At 42.7% G+C, this 21,018-nt stretch overlaps 1 protein-coding gene across 2 annotated transcripts; it reads right to left on the reverse strand.

Annotated features, from left to right (window-relative positions):
• Nucleotides 1–451: 451 nt before the first annotated feature.
• Nucleotides 452–19,837, reverse strand: RDH11 (retinol dehydrogenase 11). Of its 2 annotated transcripts, XM_054447664.2 has the most exons (7): nucleotides 19,318–19,837; nucleotides 16,625–16,743; nucleotides 16,129–16,284; nucleotides 14,825–14,929; nucleotides 13,897–14,106; nucleotides 8,681–8,870; nucleotides 452–1,965 (listed from the first exon to the last, which is right to left on the reverse strand). In XM_054447664.2, exons 1-7 carry the CDS (start codon nucleotides 19,389–19,391, stop codon nucleotides 1,863–1,865), a joined length of 957 nt encoding a protein of 318 aa, XP_054303639.1. In that variant the 5' UTR covers nucleotides 19,392–19,837; the 3' UTR covers nucleotides 452–1,862. The 2 variants fall into 2 exon arrangements, with proteins under 2 accessions (XP_054303639.1, XP_063507755.1); XM_063651685.1 differs by lacking the exon at nucleotides 13,897–14,106 and having other exon boundaries at nucleotides 19,318–19,476.
• Between the last annotated feature and the right edge of the window lie 1,181 nt (nucleotides 19,838–21,018).

Consider the following 21,018-nt stretch of genomic DNA (forward strand, 5'->3'; position numbering starts at 1 on the left):
ACAGTACAGAAATAAGGGGCAGGTGCAAAAAGATCAATAGCCTGGGGCTGGGCGCTGTGGCTCACACCTGTACCCCAGAACTTTGGGAGGCCGAGGCGGGAAGATTACTTGAGCCCAGAGTTTGCGGCCAGCCTGGGCAACAAAGCAAGACCCTGTCTCTAATTAAAAAGAAAAAAGAAATGGCCCGGGATGATCAAGAAATGTGGAAAAAGTGTCTGTGAAGAGTGTCAAAAAAGGTTAAGTACGAAATGGTGAATGAATAATCAGATTATCACACAACCTAAATTAATAGCATGTGGATTGAGATTACACTGTAGCTAGACTCTGGAACAAATTATTCTTTAGAATGAGAAATCATTGCATAACCATAATAATGAACAGTGTTTTCTTCTTTTGACTGTAATTAAACTTTTAATTCTTAGTCTTTATTCTAGTAAATGAAAACAAAAAATAATCAAAAAATTTTTATTTGTCATTGACAGTTCAATATAAATTAAGTAAAACATTAATTCATTTATTCTGCACTATTATCAGAATTTTTCTAATTTTTCCATAAAATGACCATTTCTAAACATATAGCTTAATGGTCAAAACGAGTGCAATAAAAGATTAATTTACAAATATCAGAAGTGAAGACTGTGGTCCTATAACTCTTACCCCCACCAAAGTTAAAATATAATTGTTATTCCAGGAAATCAAAATCTTTTAGAATAGCACACTCCAAACAAGTGATGGGAACACTACTAATTCCTCAGACTTCCTTTGGCAGCATTACTTTTGATAAAGAGTCTCCAAATAAAATACAAAATTTTGGCACAGACATTTTAATCTTGTCAAGACAATGTAAGGAAATGCCCCAAAACATTATTAAATTGACTGTAATTACCAATATCAGTCCCTAAGATAATTTTTCTGAATGAAGAATTGGTTTTTTTCTTTTCGTTTTTAGGATTTTTTTTTTTCGCCACACTGGTTTTTGTTAAGACCTCATCAGTCTTGGGTGCTTGCCCTCAATTCCTCCATAGCTATGTTAGTATATTTAATGTCTTTTGCTATTTTCTTAATCCTTAACTAGTCCCTTCATTTTGTGCATTGTCTTCCAGTATTCTCCTTCTTTTTTTTTACTTCTTCCCTGATACCCATGTGCTCTTGGTGGGTTGTTACCAACATACACAGAATCTGCTTCCCTTTGCAGCATTTCATTTGCATAAAGACTGGATGGCACTGGTTTGCTCCATCTCTGATTATTGTGGCTGTTTTGAACTTTGTGAAAATATTCCCTTGGCACACATAAACAAGACGACACACAGAGATATACACAATTCTTAGTAGAGGTGGGGTTTCACCATGTTGGCCAGGCTGGTCTTGAACTACTGACCTCCGGTGATCCACCACACCTGGTCAAGCCCTGCTCCTGAGCCAAGTCATTGTTATTCATGTTAGCTGAGGTTGCAGTGTGGCCCTCTTGAAGTGAAGACTGGTTGATGGGGAGGAACTGAATTGTGAACAAAGAAGCTAGTTCAAATTCGCATAAATCATCCCTGCTATAGCTTAGATTCTCCTAGGTAGTAGTTTCTTTCAGAAGGAAAATGAGCTGCGCAGGTCATATGAGGGTCTTCTTATCCTATTATGATATCTGTAGTAACTCTGGCAGTAACAGAAGCAAAGTAAATCTGGACATGACAGACATTTAGACGAATCTGGCAGTACACTGAGTTTTAACTGGACACCAAGCAGGCAAGGCTGGAAGGTTTTGCTCTCTTTGTGCTAAAGGTTTTGGAAACCTTGAAGGAGAATCATTTTGCCAAGAAGTACTGTGTAGTCTGCTGCAGTCTTCTCTTGGGTCCAACTGGCACTGCCTGTTAGTCTATTGGGAGGCCCAGCAGGTCACAACTGACGTCCCACAGCCGCCTTGCTATTGTCTCATTACGAGCTTGGGCAGAGACCCATGCTACATGACAGTCACTGGAAGGTAAAGAGAGAGGTATAAAGCACAGTGTTAAGAATGAAGTCTGCCATCTGCCAGGGATAAGGAATATGACATAAAAACAACCAGGGATCACATGTTCTCCACATACTTCACAGGGCCAGTGTTTGTCCTTATCTCTTCATTCTCCAGTCCTTAGCCAGAGAAAATGTAATTCCCATTTTAGATCTCCTTGCTAGACCACCTCTCATCAGAATGCTTTGTTTGATACATAATGCATACATTTGGTCTTTATATTCCCCTATTTATATAATTTAATATCAGTACCTGCCTGACACCCATGTATATCCATCTTCTTCAAGTAAGTCCATAAGGCCCATTCTACAGGGCCTCGGACAATGTCATATAGCTGAGATCCTGCTATTCACATTGGTCAGAGATACTTGGAGTAGTAAAAAAAAAAAAATGCTTATTTCTGGACTACTTGAAGTTATAGTGTTTGTAAACTCATATGAGAAGTAAAGCCAGCTTTGAAAACAACAAAAGGAAAAGGCGACACAGAAAAGAAATGGTAAAACCAAGGTACCAGGTGTCTCGGTCTGTTTTGTGGTGCTGTAACAGAATACGACAGACTGGGTAACTATAATGAGCATACAGAAACTGGCTTATGATTATGGAAGCTGAGAAGTCCAAGATCAAGGGGCTGGCATCTGATGAAGGCCTTCTTGCTGTGTCATAACAAGATGGAAGGCATCACATGAGCAAGAGAGGGAAGGGGACCCAAGTCATCCTTTAATAAGGAATCAGTCCCACGATATTGAACCCATTCCAGAGATAATGGCATTAATCCATTCATAAGGGCTACCCTTGTGACCTAATTTACCTCTTAAAGGCCCTGCCTCTCTACACTGTTGTATTGAGGCTTAAGTTTCCAACATATGAACATTGAGGGACACATTCAAATCACAGCAAAGTGTTTCATATACCCTCTCTTCATTGCTGTAATTAATTCCAAGTTTTTTTTTTTTTTGGAAGTGGAGTCTCACTCTGTCGCCCAGGCTGGAGTGTAGTGGCACGATCTCAGCTCACTGCAACCTCCGCCTCCCAGGTTTGAGCTATTCTCCTGCCTCAGCCTCCAGAGTAGCTGGGATTATAGGCGCCTGCCACCATGACTGGCTAATTTTTGTATTTTTAGTAGAGACAGGGTTTTGCTATGTTGGCCAGGCTGGTCTTGAACTCCTGAACTCAAGTGATCTGCCTGCCTCAGCCTCCCAAAGTGCTGGGATTACAGGCGTGAGCCACTGCGCCCAGCCTGTAATTCCAAGTTTTATAATTTTATAATTCCAATGCAGAAAATTTTCTTAAGGACAATTCTTACTCATTTTTATATTCTCTGGATCTGGTATACATCTGGTAAGCATTCAGTCAAAGTTTAAAAAAAATGATTGAATGAATTACAATCTTTAAAGTCATGTGAGGAAACAATTTTTAGAAGTACACTATTTCAAGAAAATTGCTTCCTCAGTATTCTAAGCAAATTCTGAAGGTGAAAGAGTTGACAAGTCTGAATTAACTATATATGCAAACTCTTAACACTATGTCCAGTAAAACAGTGGGATTCAAAGTGTGCACCACAAACCAGCAGCAGGAGCATCAACTGGGAGCTTGTTAGAAATTCTCCAGCCCTACTCCAGACATACTGAATGAGAATCTCTAGGGTTGTGGTCCAGGAATCTGTTTTCAACTAGTTCTCCAGATGATTCTTGAACACACTAAAGTTTGAGGAATACCATTTCAAAGTATAGTCACATTACAAAACAAGTCTTATCAGTACTTCTCTTTAAGAAGACTCACCAGTATGACCAGTACAGCTTGCCATTTCTTAGTGAAAAGATCATCAGTGAGAACCACAAGGCTCTGTATCACTCTATGGAAATGACTCAACCTTTGTAAGCCTCTACATCCTCCACTGCACTGTGCCTTATACTCTTCATAAGGTTACAATGAAGAGCAAAGAACACAGTTGACGTGAAGGTTCCTTGTAGGCTATAAAAAGTAATCAAATACTACAGCAAGAGCTTTCTGGTTGTTTTTTTTAGACAGGTTCTCACTATTGCCTAGGCTGGAGTGCAGTGGTGCGATCGCAGCTCACTGCAACGTCCCCAGGCTCAGGTAATCCTCCTACCTCAGCCTTCCAAGTAGCCAGGACCACAGGGACACGTCACCACGCCTGGCTAATTTTTGCATTTTTTATGGAGATGGAGTCTCATTATGTTGCCTAGGCTGGTCTTGAACTCCTGGGCTCAAGCAGTTTGCCTACCTCAGCCTCCCAAAGTGCTGGGATTACAGGCGTGAGCCGCCGCACCCAGCCAAGTAAGAGCTATTTAAGTGTGCCTATGGCATCAGCATGGTCACAGTATTGACGTTTCCAGGGGGATTTTGCTAAGAATTAGTATACGTAAAAGATAAACTAATTTCAAAACTTACTACAATGCTATAGTAATCAAGATAGTGTGATACTGGCATAAAGACAGACATACAAATGAACAGAACAGAAAAGTGAAACATAAACCCTTATATTTATGGTCAATTGATTTTTGACAAGCTTACGTTATATTCCAATTGTGTTTCCCCAAAATTAATATGTTGAAGCCCTAACCCCCAGTGTGACTGTATTTAGAGATAGGGCCTTTAAGGAGGTAACTAAGGTTAAATGAGGTGATCAGGGCAGGGCCCTAATCCAACAGGACTAGTGTCTTTATAAAAAGAGGAAGAGACACCAGGAGTGTGTGTACATAGAGGAAAGGCCATGCGAGGGCTCAGAGAGAAGGCATCCATTTGGAAGTCAGGAAGGCAGGCCTCACCAGAGACCAACCAGGCCAGCACCTTGATCTTGGACTTCCAGTCTCCGGAAGTGTGAGAAAATAAATTTATATTGTTTAAGCCACCCAGTCTGTGGGATTCTGCTATGGCAGCCTGAGCAGACTAATACAGATACCAAGACAATTCAATGGGTAGAAACTGTCTTTTCAACAAATGGTGCTAAGGCACTGGATATCCACATGCAAAAGAATGAAGGTTGACTCCTACCTCATATCATATGCAAAAATTAGTTCAAGGCCGGGTGTGGTGGCTCACGCCTATAATCCCAGCACTTTGGGAGGCCGAGGAGGGTGGATCACTTGAAGTCAGGAGTTGCAGACCAGCCTGACCTACATGGCAAAACCCCGTCTCTACTAAAAATACAAAAATTAGCCAGGCATGGTGATGTGCACCTGTAGTCCCAGCTACTCGGGAGGCTGAGACAGGAGAATTGCTTGAACCCGGGAGGCGGAGCTTGCAGTGACCAGCCTGGGTCACAGAGCAAGATTCCGTCTCAAAAAAATAATAATTATAAAATAAAATAAAAATAGTTCAAAATAGATCACAGACCTATGTAATGCTACGACTATAAAACTATTAGAAGAAAACATAGGGGTTGCTATGGTTTGAATGTATCCCTTAAAAAATCACATGTTGTATACATATGTAACTTACCTGCACGTTGCACACATGTACCATAGAGCCTAAAGTATAATAATAATAATAATAATAATAAAGAAAAAAAAATCACATGTTGGAAACTTAATCCCTCTGCCTTCATGAACAGATTAATTAATAAAGGCTTTGCCCTCATACATGGATTAATGTCACTATCATGGGAGTGGGTTTGTTCTTGCTTGCCCTCTCACCATGTGATGCCCTCTGCCATATTATGACACAGCAAGAAGGCCCCAAACAAATGCCAGACACCATGTTCTTAGACTTCTCAGCCTCCCGAACCATGAGCTAAGTAAATTTCTTTAAAAATTACCCAGTCTGTGGTATTCTGTTATAGTAACAGAAAACTGTCTTTACTAAAGACAGTAGTAAATCTTTGTGACCTTGGGTAAGGCAATGATTTCTTAGATACAACTGCACAAGTAACAAAAAATAGATAAACTGGACTTCATCAAAATTTAAGTTTTATATTTCAAAAGATACCATTAAGAAAGTTAAAAGACAACCCACAGAATGAGAGAATATTTGCAAATTATATATCTGACAAGGAACTCGTATCTAGACTATTAAGAACTCTTGCAACTCAACAATAAAAAGACAATTATCCAACTTAAAAATGGGCAAAGGACTTGAATAGACATTTCCCCAACAAAGAAACAAATGAACCAAAAAGCGCATGAAAAAATGTTCAACATCATTAGTAGGAAAATGAAATGAAAATAAAAACAAGATATTCCTTCATACTCACTAGGATGGCTAAACTCAAAAGGAGAGACAATAACAAGTGTTGTTGAGGATGTGAAGAAATTAGAACACTCATAGACTGCTGGTGGGAATGTAAAATGGGGCAGTCACTTTGGAAAAGTTTGGCAGTTCCTCAGCAGTTAAACACAGTTACCATATAACCCAGAAATTCCACTTCCATGTACCCAAGAGAAATGTCCACACAAAAATTTCTACACAAATGGTCACAGCAGTATTATTCAAATAGCTAAAAACTGCAAACCCAAATGCCCATCACCTGATGAATGAATAAATAAGATGTGGCAAATCTATACAATGAAATGTTATCCAGCAATAAAAAGAAATGAAGTACCGACACATGCTTTGGCATGGGTGAACCTCGATAACATTAAGCTAAGTAAAAGAAGTCAGTCACAAAAGGCCACATACCATATGATTCCATTTATATGAAATGTCCAGTAAAGGCAAATTCTTAGAGACATAAAGCAGACTAGTGGTTGCAGGCAGAAAGAATAGCCAGTGCAAAAATCTTAAGGCTTAAATCAAAACAGACTTTTATGTTCATTTCTTGATGGTGGGCTACACAGCTGCTGTTGGATCTTCAACATGAATTAAGAATCCATAGCACAGGAAAGGCTCTTCAAAAGTCAATCCAATAGTAAGTTATGGATTTAGAGCTGACTTTCTTTAAACCACTCAGTCAAAACCGAGATAAAGGGTTATTTTTTTTTTTTTTCTTAAAATCTCAAGGGCAGAAGAATCCAGTCACTCTTGGAAAATCAATCCAGTATACTATATAAATCTATCTTCTTATACTTCAGAACCACATTTCCAACTATCTGCTATACATTTCTACTTGCATGCCTTATAGATAACACACACGCAACATGTACAGAGCCAGGTTTATTACACAGTGGACAACTGTTACTCTTTGGCTGAACATTCTACTTTCTTTTGGCAATAGCAAACTGATTTCCTTCTGCAGAATTACCTTTTCCCCTCAATATAGTTTGAAGAGAGCATTAATAAAGTCCCTGTTTGCCTCTAATCAAAAGAGTAAAAATGAAGGCATGGGAGGAAGGAGATCCAATGCTTCCTCCCTAGAGAGTGGATGATAAGCAATAAAATCTGAACACCTAAAGATAGCTGGCATTCGCTCACTCTAGCAGCAATGCCCGGGATAGCTGACTGCCACTCTTAACACTTCTTAACCTGGCTCTTCAGTCTTCCCTTTCAACCTAGGGGTCCCTCCTCTCCCTACTAATATTTTAATAAATTTCCTTCTTGCTTAAGCTAGACAAAGTCCCTTTCAACTGCTTTGGAATCCAAGAACCCTAAGTTCCACACATTACTTTTCCATGTCTGCTGCCTTAGTTAATGTCATCATCAACCTCATTCAGGCTTGAAATTCAGGTTAGCAAAGCCTCCCTCATCCCCTCATTTAATTAATCATCCAGGGATAAAAATTCTGCTGCTTCAGGGCCTCTTTCACATTACCATTCCTTTCATTACAACTTTCTGGAACTCTCTCTCTCACTAGGTTAATTATTCATTCATGAAACAAAGTTTCTAAAGGACAGATCAGATTATGTCTGTCTACTGAAACAACTCTGGGGCTCCTCCACAAGAATGGCATTATAGGCCTCTCACAATCTGTCTACCTTTCTTTCCAATCTTAATGCTATTTTCAGCTACTTCCCTAAAATTTCAGGTCATTTCAACAATAACCTGAAGTAGAGGTAAAAACATGTTAAAATTTTGATCTTATGTGATGCCTGGGATTTGCTTCAAAATAATATGGGAGAAGAAAAATATGGAAAGGGGTAGAGAATGGGGATAGGGCAGAATTGGCCATGGGTTAATGGTAGCTGAGGCTCCATTGTATGCAGGCTCAGTGCACTATTTTATCTACCCCTGTGTTATATTCAAAATTCTCTACATTTAAATCATTTTAAATGTCTTCGCTTATTTGAGAGGGGAGTCCATAGGTAGTAGTATTTCAATCCTGAAGACAATAGAGAAATACAGATTCAAATTCTTTTTTTTTTTTTTTTTGAGGTGGAGTTTCGCCTGACTTTAGGTGATCTGCCCGCCCTGGCCTCCCAAAGTGCTGGGATTACAGGCGTAAGCCACTGCGCCTGGCCTCAAATTCTTTTTAAATTCTTTTTAATGTAAAATAATAGAATTAGGAATCCAAAAAAGAATAAAGAAAACTAGACTGATGTAACAAAGACAGGAAGAAAACAAACAGAATGCATAATTATCAGTATAAAAGATGGCATAAAATCAAATATAGCAGTTATTACAAAAAAGAGAGTCAAATTCCCCTACTAAAAGGTAAAAACTCTAGAGTTAAAAGACAAAAGTTATATTAGACAATGTACTGTTAAAAAAGGGTATACCCAGACAAACCCAAATTATCTCCTTTGAGCAATAAATCTCATCTGCAAAAAGAGATAACATTCATACCTGAAATGATTCCCACTTAGAATCTCAAGACCTTCTGTTAAAGCACAGTGCAGGCTGGTCTGGGCTCCCTGCTGAGGAGTCTTGATGAAAAAGGAGAAAAGCCACCACATCCATCTCATGAAAGATGAGTGCCGAACCAGTTCAGATTGGACTGTGCCAGGGTGTACAGAATACGTCGTAACGCCAGAACCTGGTTGGGGGTGGCATGAAGAGAGGGTAAGACAGGACTTGATTTTGCAGAATGGCCCAAAACAGAAAAGGATGTAAATAAGCATTTGACCTTATTTACATAAGCATATGGACTCTCTTGACCATGGTGACATCAGAAGTACTGCTCACAGTAATTTATACTTCCATCTCACAGATTTAAGAGGGCTCTAGAGTAGACAGTGCTAAGGACCTCTGTGTATTTGTGACTGGAAACTCCCCTGTCAGGAATCAGCAGAGCCAAGACTCATCCTCTCAGCAGCACTTAACATCGTTGACCACCCACTTCTTTTTTAGAGATGGGGTCTCCCTATGTTGACCAGGCTGGTCTTGAACTCCTGGCCTCAAACAATCTTCCCACCTTGGCCTCCCAAAGTATTAGAATTACAGGCATAAGCCACCACACCTACCCCATCACCTTCTTTTTTTTTTTTGAGACAGTCTCGCTCTGTTGCCCAGGCTGGAGTGCAGTGGCATGATCTTGGCTCACTGCAACCTCTGCCTTCCAGGTTTAAGCGATTCTCCTGCCTCAGCCTCCCAAGTAGCTGGGACTACAGGCGTGCACCACCACGCCAGGCTAATTTTTGTATTTTTAGTGGAGACGGGATTTCATCATGTTGGCCAGACTGGTCTCGAACTCCTGACCTCAAGTGATCTGCCCACCTCGGCTTCCCAAAGTGCTGGGATTACAGGTGCCCATCCCCTTCCTAAAGTCTTCTTTTTCATTGGCTTCCATAAGCCTACGCCACTTCTGGTTTTCCTAACCTTTCTGGCTGCTCTGTCTCAGTTTTCTGGACTAGTTTATCTTCTACACAAACATTAAATGTTGGAGTTCTCGTGGCTCACCAGACTCCCTCTCCATAATTCTACGGTGCTCACATTTTGTCCACAGTCCAAACTGCTCCTCTGAACTGCAGACACACTGGGAGTCAACACAATGTGGTGGTTATGGGCATGGATTTTGTAGACAGACTGCCTAGTTTCAAATCCTGGCTCCACTCACTAGCTGTGTAACGTTGGGCAAGTTCCCTTTTGTGACTCATTTCTTCATCTCTAAAATGGGAATAATCATAATACCTACACCTCACAGGGTGGTTATGAGGATTAAATGAGTTCATATATGTTAAAGGTCTTAAAAGAGTGCCTGATGCAGCTGGGCGTGGTGGCTCACACCTATAAGCCTAGCATTTTGGGAGACCAAGGCAGGTGGACTGCCTGAGCTCAGGAGTTATAGACCAGCCTGGGCAACACAGTGAAACCCCATCTCTACTAAAATAGAAAAAATTGGCCGGGCGCGGTGGCATGCACCTGTAATCCCAGCTACGTGGGAGGCTGAGGCAGGAGAATGACTTGAACCGGGGAGGCAGATGTTGTAGTGAGCCGATATCGTGCCACTGCATTCCAGCCTGGGCGACAGAGCGAGACACCGGCGAAAAAAAAAAAAAAAAAAAAAAAAAAACAGTGCCTGATGCATGGTAAGTGCTAAATGATACTTTCGCACATGCTATTTCAGGCCCCCAATCCTTTATTGAAAACGTTGGGGCCAGACATACTTCAATTTTTTTTTTCTGATTGTAGAAAGGTAATATGAAATGTATACATACATTGCCTATTAATCTAATCTCCCTAGTACGGGAAATGTTTTGCTGCCAAATGAGTTTTGGTGTAAAGCTTTGAAGAAACAAAATTTTTCAGGTCTTTGTGGACTGACAGCTGCAGACACAGCTATATTATTCCCAACTGCCTACTCGACATCTCCCTAGATGACCCATAGTAATGCAGACTCAGAGGTCCCAAATTGATTTCTAATTTTAAAGCCAAACCCGGTTCTTGCAGTGTTCCCGACATGACCAGTTAGGCAAAAAGGTTCTTGATGAATGCCCACCTAAAGCATGCATCTCCAGTCAACAATCTTTTCCAAACCAAATCTCTCTCAGAAGTTTCTACTACCCTCCAATTCCACCACCTAGTCCAAACTACCCTCCTTTCTCGCCTCTGCTGATGAAATCAACTGCTGCAACCCCTCTTGCCCCCAGTTTGAAAAGGCTTTAATTTTAAAGGTTTCCCATTGCTCTTAGAATAAACACTAAAATCCTTACTGTGGCCTCTAAGGGTTTGTTTGGCCTCTACCTACCTCACCAGTCTCAGGTCAGATCTTTATTACTCTTGCTTTCTACAACCTACCAATGGTAACCTTCACTGTTTCTCAAACTGAGCCCGGACCTTTGTACATTCTCCTCCTTCTGCCTGGAATGTTTCTCAGCCTCCACATTCTTTTTTTTTTTTTGAGATGGAGTTTCACTCTTGTTGCCCACGCTGGGGTGCAATGGTGTGATCTCGGCTCACCACAGCCTCTGCCTCCCAGGTTCAAGCAATTCTCCTGCCTCAGCCTCCTGAGCAGCTGGGACTACAGGCACACGCCAACATACCCGGCTAATTTTGTATTTTTAGTAGAGATGGGGTTTCTCCGTGTTGGTCAGGCTGGTCTTGAACTCCTGACCTCAGGTAATCTGCCCACCTCAGCCTCCCAAATTGCTGGGATTACAAGCATGAGCCACCACGTCCGGCCCTTTTTTTTTTTTTCATTTTTTGAGACAGTTTTACTTGTGATGCCCAGGCTGGAGTGCAATGGCATGATCTTGGCTCACTGCAAACTCTGTCCCAGGTTCAGGCGATTCTCCTGCCTCAGCCTCTCCAGTAGCTAGGATTACAGGCGCCCGCCACCACACCTGGCTAATTTCTGTATTTTTAGTAGAGACGAGGCTTTCACCAAGTTGGCCAGGATGTTCTCGAACTCCTGACCTCAGGTGATCCACCAGCCTCGGCCTCCTAAAGTGCTGGGATTACAGGTGTGAGCCACCCCGCCCGGCCTCAGCCTCCACATTCTACCAGTATCTCTAATCCATTTAATTTCTAATCATCCTTCAGGGCTCAGCATGCAACTCACTTCTTCAGAAAAGTCTTCCCTGAACCCTCAGACTGAATAAGGTCCCCCCAAGACTCCCACTAAAATCCACTGTAAGTCCTGGTACTTCTCCTTTATAACATTTACCACAATTATAATTAAACAGCCACAACAAAAAGGAAACAATCCAGATGTTGTTAAGGAAATACATAAATACACTAAGGCACATCTATACTACGAAATACAGCACAGCCAATACAATTAAGGGGTAAATCGATACGTACTAAATGGAAAGATCTCCAAGATACTGTGTTGGAGTTTCAGTTCCTTGTGCATGATACATACATATGTAAATGCATAGGAAAGTTATTGGAAAGGGGCACACAAGCTGTTGATAATGGTCACATGAAGGGAGAAGAGCAGGGGGAAGAGGGGAATAAATGAAGGTGGTTTTTCACCTTAATTCTACATACTTCCATATGCTTTGAACTCTTTTTTTTTTTTTTGGTAGAGGAGATGAGGTCTCACTATTTTGCCCAGGCTGATCTTGAACTGGCCTCAAGTAATCCTCCGATTTTGGCCTCCTAAAGTGCCTGGGATTAAAGGTGTGAGCCACTGTGCCTGACCTTATTTGAACTTTTTACAATGAGAATTATTCATGCATTACTAGACTGATTTTACATTTAATAAGTTTGTATAAAGACTTGTTAATTGTCTTTCTCCCCCGTTAGATGTAAACCAAACCAAGGAAGAGACTATACCTATCTTGTTCACCAACTCACCCCCTGTCCCCTAACCCAGTGCACGGAACAACATGGGCACTGAAAACATGTCTGCTGAATGGCTGAATGAATGAATCTTCTGTCAAACCAGGGTTCCTTTACTGCACCATAATGATTTTCCACTGAATCCTCACAACTATCAGAGTCACCTCATTCACATATTAGTGAATTCTCACCACTGGACCCATCTTTCCACCTCCAGGCCACCCTAGCTCCCTGATCAACTCTTTGGATAGTTTTCACCATCCAGTTACCCTTATCTATTCTAAACTGATAAAAGATGTCATGCCCTGGGCACAGACTGGGCATAAGGACTGAGCTAACCACTAGTTTCCTTCCCATCTCACAGATGTTCATTTGGTAGGATGATCCTATTCCAACTATAGGGCACCTGTGCCTGATTCCTTGAGTCTACATTCTGCCTGCCTCAATTCCTAGCATAGTTCACCCTCGATTTCCCTTCTCTTTATTAGAAATCCAGAGTAGACAGTGCTAAGGACCTCTGTGTATTTGTGACTGGAAACTCCCCTTCTCAAGCATATATTTCCCTCTTATTTGACGCTTTGCAAGGGAGACCCTGACCCTCCATATTCCCAGTACCTGTTTTAGTCTACTACCTTTATCTAGTGGCAGTTCAGGTCCTTTCCTCCTACTCAGTCTCACTATGAGTAAAAAACCTTGACTTGCTTATGAAGCCTGAATTAATTATGACAATAAACTGTGAAGTAGTCCCATTTACATATGAAGAAGGAAGTCCTAAAAGTTAAGTAATGGCCAGGTGAGGTGGCTCACACCTAAAATCCCAGCACTTTGGGAGGCCAAGGTGGGTGGATCACCTGAGGTCAGGAGTTCAAGACCACTCTGACCAACATGGTGAAATCCTGTCTCTACTAAAAATACAAAAATTAGCCAGGCCTGGTGGCATGCACCTGTAGTCCCAGCTACTCAGGAGGCTGAGGCAGGAGAATCACTTGAACCTGGGAGGTAGAGGTCGGCAGTGAGCCGAGATTGCACCATTGCACTCCAGCATGGGTGACAGCAAGATCCCGTCTCAAAAAAAAAAAAAAGTTAAGTAACGTGCTATAGATCACACAGCTAGTAAGTAGTAAAGCCAGGCCTTCAGACTCAAAGTCAAGAGTCTCACTGTCCCAGCCAGCCACCTCCAATATTCAGTTGTAGACTACTTACTAAAACTGTACCCAATTATAGCCACAGAAGCAGGTCCTCTCCAGGTGATGGGCTCTGGAAACAGTTTCCATTCCTGTGGCTTTTACCTGCCTGTCTCTGACTCATGTCTCCACACTCATTTCCTCTAGGCCTACCCTTCAGTCTCCGGGCCAGTTCCTGGGTGAAGAGGATGTTGGCTAGCTTGCTGTGACAATAGGCCAGGGCTGCATTGTAGAATTTCTCGCCCTGCAGGTTATGGAAGTGGATCCTTCCCAGGTGATGTGCGAGGGAAGACACATTTACTATCCTTGATGGGGCTGATTCCTTTAGTTTCTCTAGCAGCAGATGGGTCAGGAGGAAGTGACCTGTTGAGAAATACTAGAATTAATGAAGTTCAGGGCCATGTGGGAATGACAGGAGTCGTGGTGAGCAGGCCTCAGCTATGGGAGGCAGATAATTCAGAAACAAGGTCTTTCCCTCCAACTTTTCATTATCAACTAGAAAACAAGTTTAATGAAGGTTTAGGGAAATAACAACAGCCAAAGACACGAGGCATCCTTATATGAGCAAGATAGGTCTAGACTATGTGAATATGAAGTCCCAGCTCATTCCTACTTTGGTTAATCTCATTCTTAAGAGCTGGTTGGCTGGGTGCAGTGGCTCACGCCTGCAATCTCAGCACTTAAGGAGGCTGAGGCAGGAAGGTGCCTGAGGCCAGGAGTTTAAGAACAGCCTGGGCAACATAGCAAGACCCTGTCTCTACAAAAAAAGAGCAGATGACCTATACCTGATGCTGGCCACAAGGATCACTACTAAGAAAGCAACACAGTCCCCTAAACCAATTAGTCTGTTAAAAAATGCGCCAAGGCAAACCGAATCTAAATCACAGATTGAAAAGCTGGCAGAACCTGGAGCAGCCCTCAGGTATTCCTCAGCTATCAGGTAGGACCAAACTATTATGCACACATGGTCTATTATGGTCCTGAGGTTCAATCACACAACAACAAGGCTCAATCTGACCCCTAAGTTTCCCAAAGAGAATTTTGGGTCTCTCTAGCTTTGTGATAAGGCCAGATTTCTTACCCAAGTGGTTGACTCCTATGTGCATCTCAAAGCCATCTGCTGTCTTCGAGTACGGACACATCATCACTCCTGCATTGTTGATCAAAACGTGGAGGTGGTTTTCCTCTGCAGGGACAAGACGATGGAGCATGGAAGTGGCTAGCCAAGGCTATTACATCTTAGAAAGCTGCCTCACGCTCAGGCTTTGAAAGTGAGGATGCAGGACTTCAATCTTCCCTCCATTTTTCCTTCATATTTATTTTCTATTGTTTTTCATTTTAAGACTTTAGTTGAACCCCACCTACTTTTACTATGGGGCAAAATTCCATTTTATACTACCAAATGACCTTCTCGATCTTTGTAGTTCAGGAGCTACTTACTCACTGCTTTTGGGAATTGTTTCATCCACCTCTCTCAATAAAAAGACTTCCCAAGCTGAATGGAAAGATTCCAAAGCAAGAGAAAAAAGAATGTTCTCTACGTACCTCTGCCTTGGGATTCAGGTCCCCAAAGAAATAAATACTGGCTTCACCTCTTTATTGCATCTTCCGGTTCTCTCTCATGGTTCATTTCCTCATGTGGTTTGTAATTTATGACTATGAGTTCACACCAGTGAAAGTTTTTTCCTTGGAGGCCTAGATCCCTGGGCTATAAGAGGATATGCCTATAGAGTGCTCTTGGATTTGCTTTTGATGAGACACTACAGGTTTTTATGTTAATTTTCCATAGAGTATTACACACACATACAAAAATCAAACCCATAAATATCCTCATATCATTTGGTGATATGAATTCAGACCCCACAGATGATGCCAGCTTAGGTTCTAATTTTTTGCAGATGAGTCTTTATCCATCTATGTCTAAAGAGATGGTAAACTTCTTTGTCATGTCTCTGAGCTGGTGGCCAGGATTTTTATTAGCCTCTATACTATGGACCAGATGGCCCTTTGTGAATCTCAACTTTGTGTAGAACCTCAAATACAGCTCCAGCTCTCAAAGGCCTGTGGCCTCATCTCCTATCCCTGTGTAAGTATTTAGACCCCAGATCCTAAAAAGCCTGTACTGAGAGTGCTGAGACTCCCATGAGATTTCTGGCTTCAGCTCTTGCTCACTGCTATGACGTTTTGAATTCATTTTTTGTTTCTGCCTCTGGAAGATATCCCTTTGACATAAATTGTGTCCCAGTGACTGTGAGTTCAGCTACAGAAGTTTTTGGCTATATTTTATCCACCACTTCTATGAGGAAGAGGGACCTTTTCCTTTTAGTTAAATCTGCCATGTTGACCTCAAGACCCATAACATAGTCTCTCTAGTTCTACACTTACCGGCTAAGAAGCCCTTAGCAAAAGCTCGAATAGACTTAGTATCAGACAGGTCCAGTTTCCGCACCAACACCTGCTGGTTCCCTGTCGTGGTCTGGATCTCTTTGGCCACCAATTCCCCCTTTTCCACATCCCGGCAAGCTAAATATACTCGAGCTCCTGTCAGCCAACATATGAAAGAGAAATGGTCAGCTCTGTTTTTGAGCTGGCATTATAAATCTAATATTATTTCCAACATTTTTTTAAAAAACACACATTTCTACCCTTTCTTCACAACAGAGGTATCTGATTAGCAAATAGGTAAAGAAAAATAAATTAATAATATTCATTAAGGGTCCATTATATGTAGAGCATAGTACTAGTTTCAGATCAGCAAATCAGTGGAATCCTTAGGTGTTCTTGAATTCCAAAACTGGGAAGAAACAATGAGAATGAATCATCATTACTGTGAGGGGTAAAACAGCAGTAATAGGAGGGAATTGAAAGGAGGTGAACTTGCCTCTCTGAGCCAGGTCTTTGGCTGTCTCCTTCCCGATACCTGTATTAGCTCCAGTGACCACAACTACTTTCCCAGGAAGCTGAACAGTTGATGTACACACCCCACTGGACAGCATTTTCCTGCAGACAGAGAAGGAGAGCTCATCAATTCTTCATTCTACTATCTCAGCCAGTATGTTCCTGCAACTCCGTGTCTTCTGGCTGAGGTTTGCTTTAGCTCTTTCCATTGTTGTCCTTTTAAGGAAACAGCGTCCGTTTAGGGAAAGTTGGAGGAAAGATGACAAAAGTTTTCTGCTTTTGCTCAAAGACAAAAGTGATTTTATTACAAGGGCAAAGCTTACAGCTGTTCTCTGCAGCACAAGAACTGGATGAATATCTGATTAGCCAGGCACTTGGTTTTGGTTTGAGCTCTCTAAGGCACTTGTGACTTAGGAAATCACAAAATTCAGCCCAGATGAAGAAATAACTGGTTTCTGTAGGTCAATCTGTCCACAACTGGCATTTTATGGCCTTGAGAAATGGCTAATCCAATACAAAAAGTTAAAATTATGAAAGCTTGTGACTCTGGGACAAAATAAACAAGAAAAAAAAACACACCCACACGCACGCACACACACACTTAAAAAGAAGATTATGTATGTACAAAGGGGAGCTGGGATTCAAGTCTTGCTTTGTGTAATTAGAGTCCTTGTTTCTTTCTTTCTTTCTTTTTTGAGACAGAGTTTTGCTCTTGTTGCCCAGGCTGGAGTGCAATGGTGTGATCTCGGCTCACTGCAACCTCCACCTCCACTGCAACCTCCATCTCCCAAGTTCAAGCGATTCTCATGCCTCACCCCCTCACCCATGCGCCACCACACCCAGCTAATTTTTGTATTTTTAGTAGAGACAGGGTTTCACCACGCTGGCCAGGATGGTCTCAAACTCCTGACCTCAGGTGATCCGCCCACCTCAGCCTCCCAAAGTGCTGGGATTACAGGTGTGAGTCACCAAGCCCAGCCTAGAGTCCTTGTTTCTAAGCACTATACTATATTGCCTTTTCCAAATGAATGAATGCACAAACACAGATTGGCAGTTCTCAGACTGGCCTATTCTCTTCTTGGCAATGTTGGGACTCTGGTTAAAACAATCTGTTGACCAGGAGATGCATTCTTAAAGAGCATTTCGGCCTTTTTCATTGAACTTGAAATTGCAAGGTACATACTCTAAGCCATTGAAGCCACCTGCTTAGTGCGAAAATGCTGACAGGGAGGCAGATTAACTCATGGTCCCCACAAACCATCACCTCCCTCCTCAGAGAACAAGCCTCCAGGCTGTTTCCCACATCCCCTTACTGTAGCTCCAGGAGTGACAACTTAGTGGGACCTGTACTTAGTTCTTTCTTCTCCTTAACCAGCAGGAATGAAAGAGACAACTATAAAAGTCCAGCTCTGGCCCAATTCCCATAACCCTGCTGAGGTGGGAATACAGCTCCTGGAGAGTGTGTGTGTGTGTGTGTGTGTGTGTGTTGGAATACGTGTGTGTGTGTGTGTGTGTTGGAATACAGCTCCTGGAGTGTGTGAGAGTGTGTGTGTGTGTGTGTGTGTGTGTGTGTGTGTGTTTTCAGAAAAATCCCTCTGGGGTATGAGCACTATTTTCAGTTCTGGTTCAACTTTTCATTGAGATTCGATGTGGATAAGAGGATCTTGTAGTGAAAAAAAGATAAAAAGCAGTGTTTTCATCTGAGTGTGAGAAACCATGTGTGCCTAGAGGTGGGAGAACTGAGTGTTCGGCAGGGAGAAAAAATATAACTGGAAGAAGGGCACCGGAGAAGGAAGAGAAAATAAAAATAAAAGAAGGAAAGTAGGTGACTGTGGTAAGAAATGACTGTGATCTGGCCTGGCTTCAAGTTCTATTGGGACTAAGACTGCCCACCTGGGGAAGGAGTGTGTCTATTCAGTCACTGGTCCGTCACCACTGGTGATTTACTTAGAACCAATAAGCAGGCTGTCGGTTTTACAGCCCGCTGCTGATTCACTGGGGCACTTGGCCAGCCTTGGGCTGATTGATCTATCACGTGGTCAATACCTTCCCACCATTCTCCCAGCCCTCACCGCCCCAGTACCCTAGCTCCTAACTCAGATCCCCCGTGCTCCTGCTCGCAAGGCAGGATAGAGCTCATAACCAAACACTTTTCCTTTTCACTTTTCTCCTTTACAACATCCGCCCACAGAACGAGCGATTGTAACAGCAACGAGAGCAAGGATGGGGCCGCAGATGTTACGATTGCTATCAGTTTCAGAGGGCGAAATGTGGAATCGCTCCTTTGTGCCTCGAAGGCTGGTTTAAGGCGTGGGAATTAAGGGGAAAACAGCGTCGGGGCATATCCCATTGAAGGGTCCGAAACTCAAGCGTTTGAGGTAGCCTTACCCTCGGGGTTCCCTGGAGCCAGAATCAGGGGGTGCTTAGACAAAAGAAAAACGGGCCAGGAAAAAGCAGGGTGCCTCGGAGTGCCGCCCTTTCTCACCGCCTGGGGTCTCCGGTCTCCTCCTGGCACTCAGGACAGCTGGACGTCGCCTCCAACCCACCGAACTCCGGGCCCCGCCATCTTGGAGCCCCCTCAGGGGAGTTTTTCAAGAAAGCTTTGGTGGGGATTCTATGTTTCCCTCCCGCCCCGCAACAAGAATTCTCAAGAGAAGGCAATACATTTGCACAGACCTGATTTGGGGCGCAGCCATATACAGAAGGAAGGGCAGAAGGAGGAGCAACAGCGGGAACAGGAGCTCAACCATCTCTGCCGGCTGCAGCGGCACCAGAGCGGGATGCCCCAGCGGTGCTCGCCGACTATGGCTTCTCCTTCTAGACACGCCCCAATTCAAATTGCGACAGCCCGGGGAGCAGACCTTCTGGGAAATGTAGTCCAGAGCTTGGCAGCCCCAGGCGGGCTACGTGGGAGCGCTGCCGCCGACGCTGGCAAAAGTTGAATTATAACATCGCTAATCCCCAACCATCTAGGGCTTAGGGCCTGTGGGATCATTCACCCAGCTCTCACTTATGGCCACCCGCGGTGTTTGTGAAATCTCTGCAGTCCTCTATCTCCCCAGACCCAAGTCCAGTCCCTGGTTCAGTTTTCCCCAATCCTGGTTAGGCAGTTACCGCACTGCTTCTTCTGGAGATCAGATGTGGGCGTCTGGGAAATGAAAGGCGGATTAGACAGGAGAGGAGCGGTCCGGAGTCTGACAGTTGGGAAAGTGGGGGAATGTAAACCCTTCCTCCTCGACGATTCCTTTTTCCAGTGGAGAGGAAGCAATAAGTCCTTGAAGACATTCCCAGGAGAATCACTTTATTGTGTCTATCTTGAATTATGGTGGCAACTATCATGATTTTTCTAGTGTTTGAGTGTTCATTGATAATAGAATATCGTCTTTCCTGATGGCTTGGGTCACACACATTAACTCCCAGGGTAGCAATGAATATCTCAGATTGGCACAGTTGGTTTTGCCAGCTCGTGAAAGTATTTAATCCTGTCTTGAATTAAGGCCATGAATATGTTCTCTGTGAATAAATAGGTTCCCTGTTCAATAGTTTCTTTCATCTGAGGCCTATTTCCTGGGGGTGAAAGTGGAGGGTGTTTTAACCAATCAATATCTGTCTGTGATTGCTTAATTGTACCCAGTAATATTTTCTGGTCCTCTTGCATAATTTCCATTTGGTTAAAAGACACATGTTCCAATGAACTAATATATTCTATAGCAAATTGGAGAGGAGAGGGTTTCCTTCACACAATACTAATTCCTACCAATTTAACATTAGATTATCTAGCAATCATCACATTTTGTCACATTCTCATTATTGTATTACCTAATATTTGTATTGGGTTTTATAACTTTATAAAAGCCTTTCATTTGTTTTGTTCCTTATTCATTCATTCACGCATTTGACAAACATTTATGGCATTCCTATAGTGTACTAGGCACTGTGCTGATGTCCAGCAGGAAGCCAGGAACACATAATCTCTGCCCGCCTGGAGTTCATGGACTGTCAGAGAAGACCTTAAATAAGTAATCACTGTAAATAAATCATGGTGAGGGTTATGAGGGGAATTAGAGAAAGCTCTGGGATCTTCTAGCAGGGAGAGGAGTTCTAGATCAGGAGAGGCTTATTTGAGGAAATAACATTTGAGCGGAGGCCAGAGGGAAGCTAGTAGGCAAGCAACACAGACAAGAGTGTGCTGAGCAGAGGAAAGAGCCCACCTGAGGGCTCACAGTCAGAGAGAGCAGGGTGCACTAGAGCAACAGAAAACCGTCTAGGGAGAAGGGAGAGTGCCAGAAATGGCAATAATAGCCAGTGCTTAAATACTGCTTAATTATGGCCAGGCCCTGTCCCAATGCTTTATATATATATATTAACTCTTAATTC

This window comes from Pongo pygmaeus, chromosome 15, assembly GCF_028885625.2.
Source record: "Pongo pygmaeus isolate AG05252 chromosome 15, NHGRI_mPonPyg2-v2.0_pri, whole genome shotgun sequence".
NCBI lineage: Eukaryota > Metazoa > Chordata > Mammalia > Primates > Hominidae > Pongo > Pongo pygmaeus.

Excerpts from the sequence above, each read along its gene's own strand:
- RDH11 (XM_054447664.2), bottom strand. The coding sequence starts at position 19,391 with ATGGTTGAGCTCCTGTTCCCGCTGTTGCTCCTCCTTCTGCCCTTCCTT. Across the intron at positions 16,744-19,317 it reads ATGGCTGCGCCCCAAATCAG|GAAAATGCTGTCCAGTGGGG; the intron begins GTCTGTGCAAAT and ends CTCTGTCTGCAG. Across the intron at positions 8,871-13,896 it reads ACTGGCCCGGAGACTGAAGG|GTTCTGGCGTTACGACGTAT; the intron begins GTAGGCCTAGAG and ends ACCCCCAACCAG.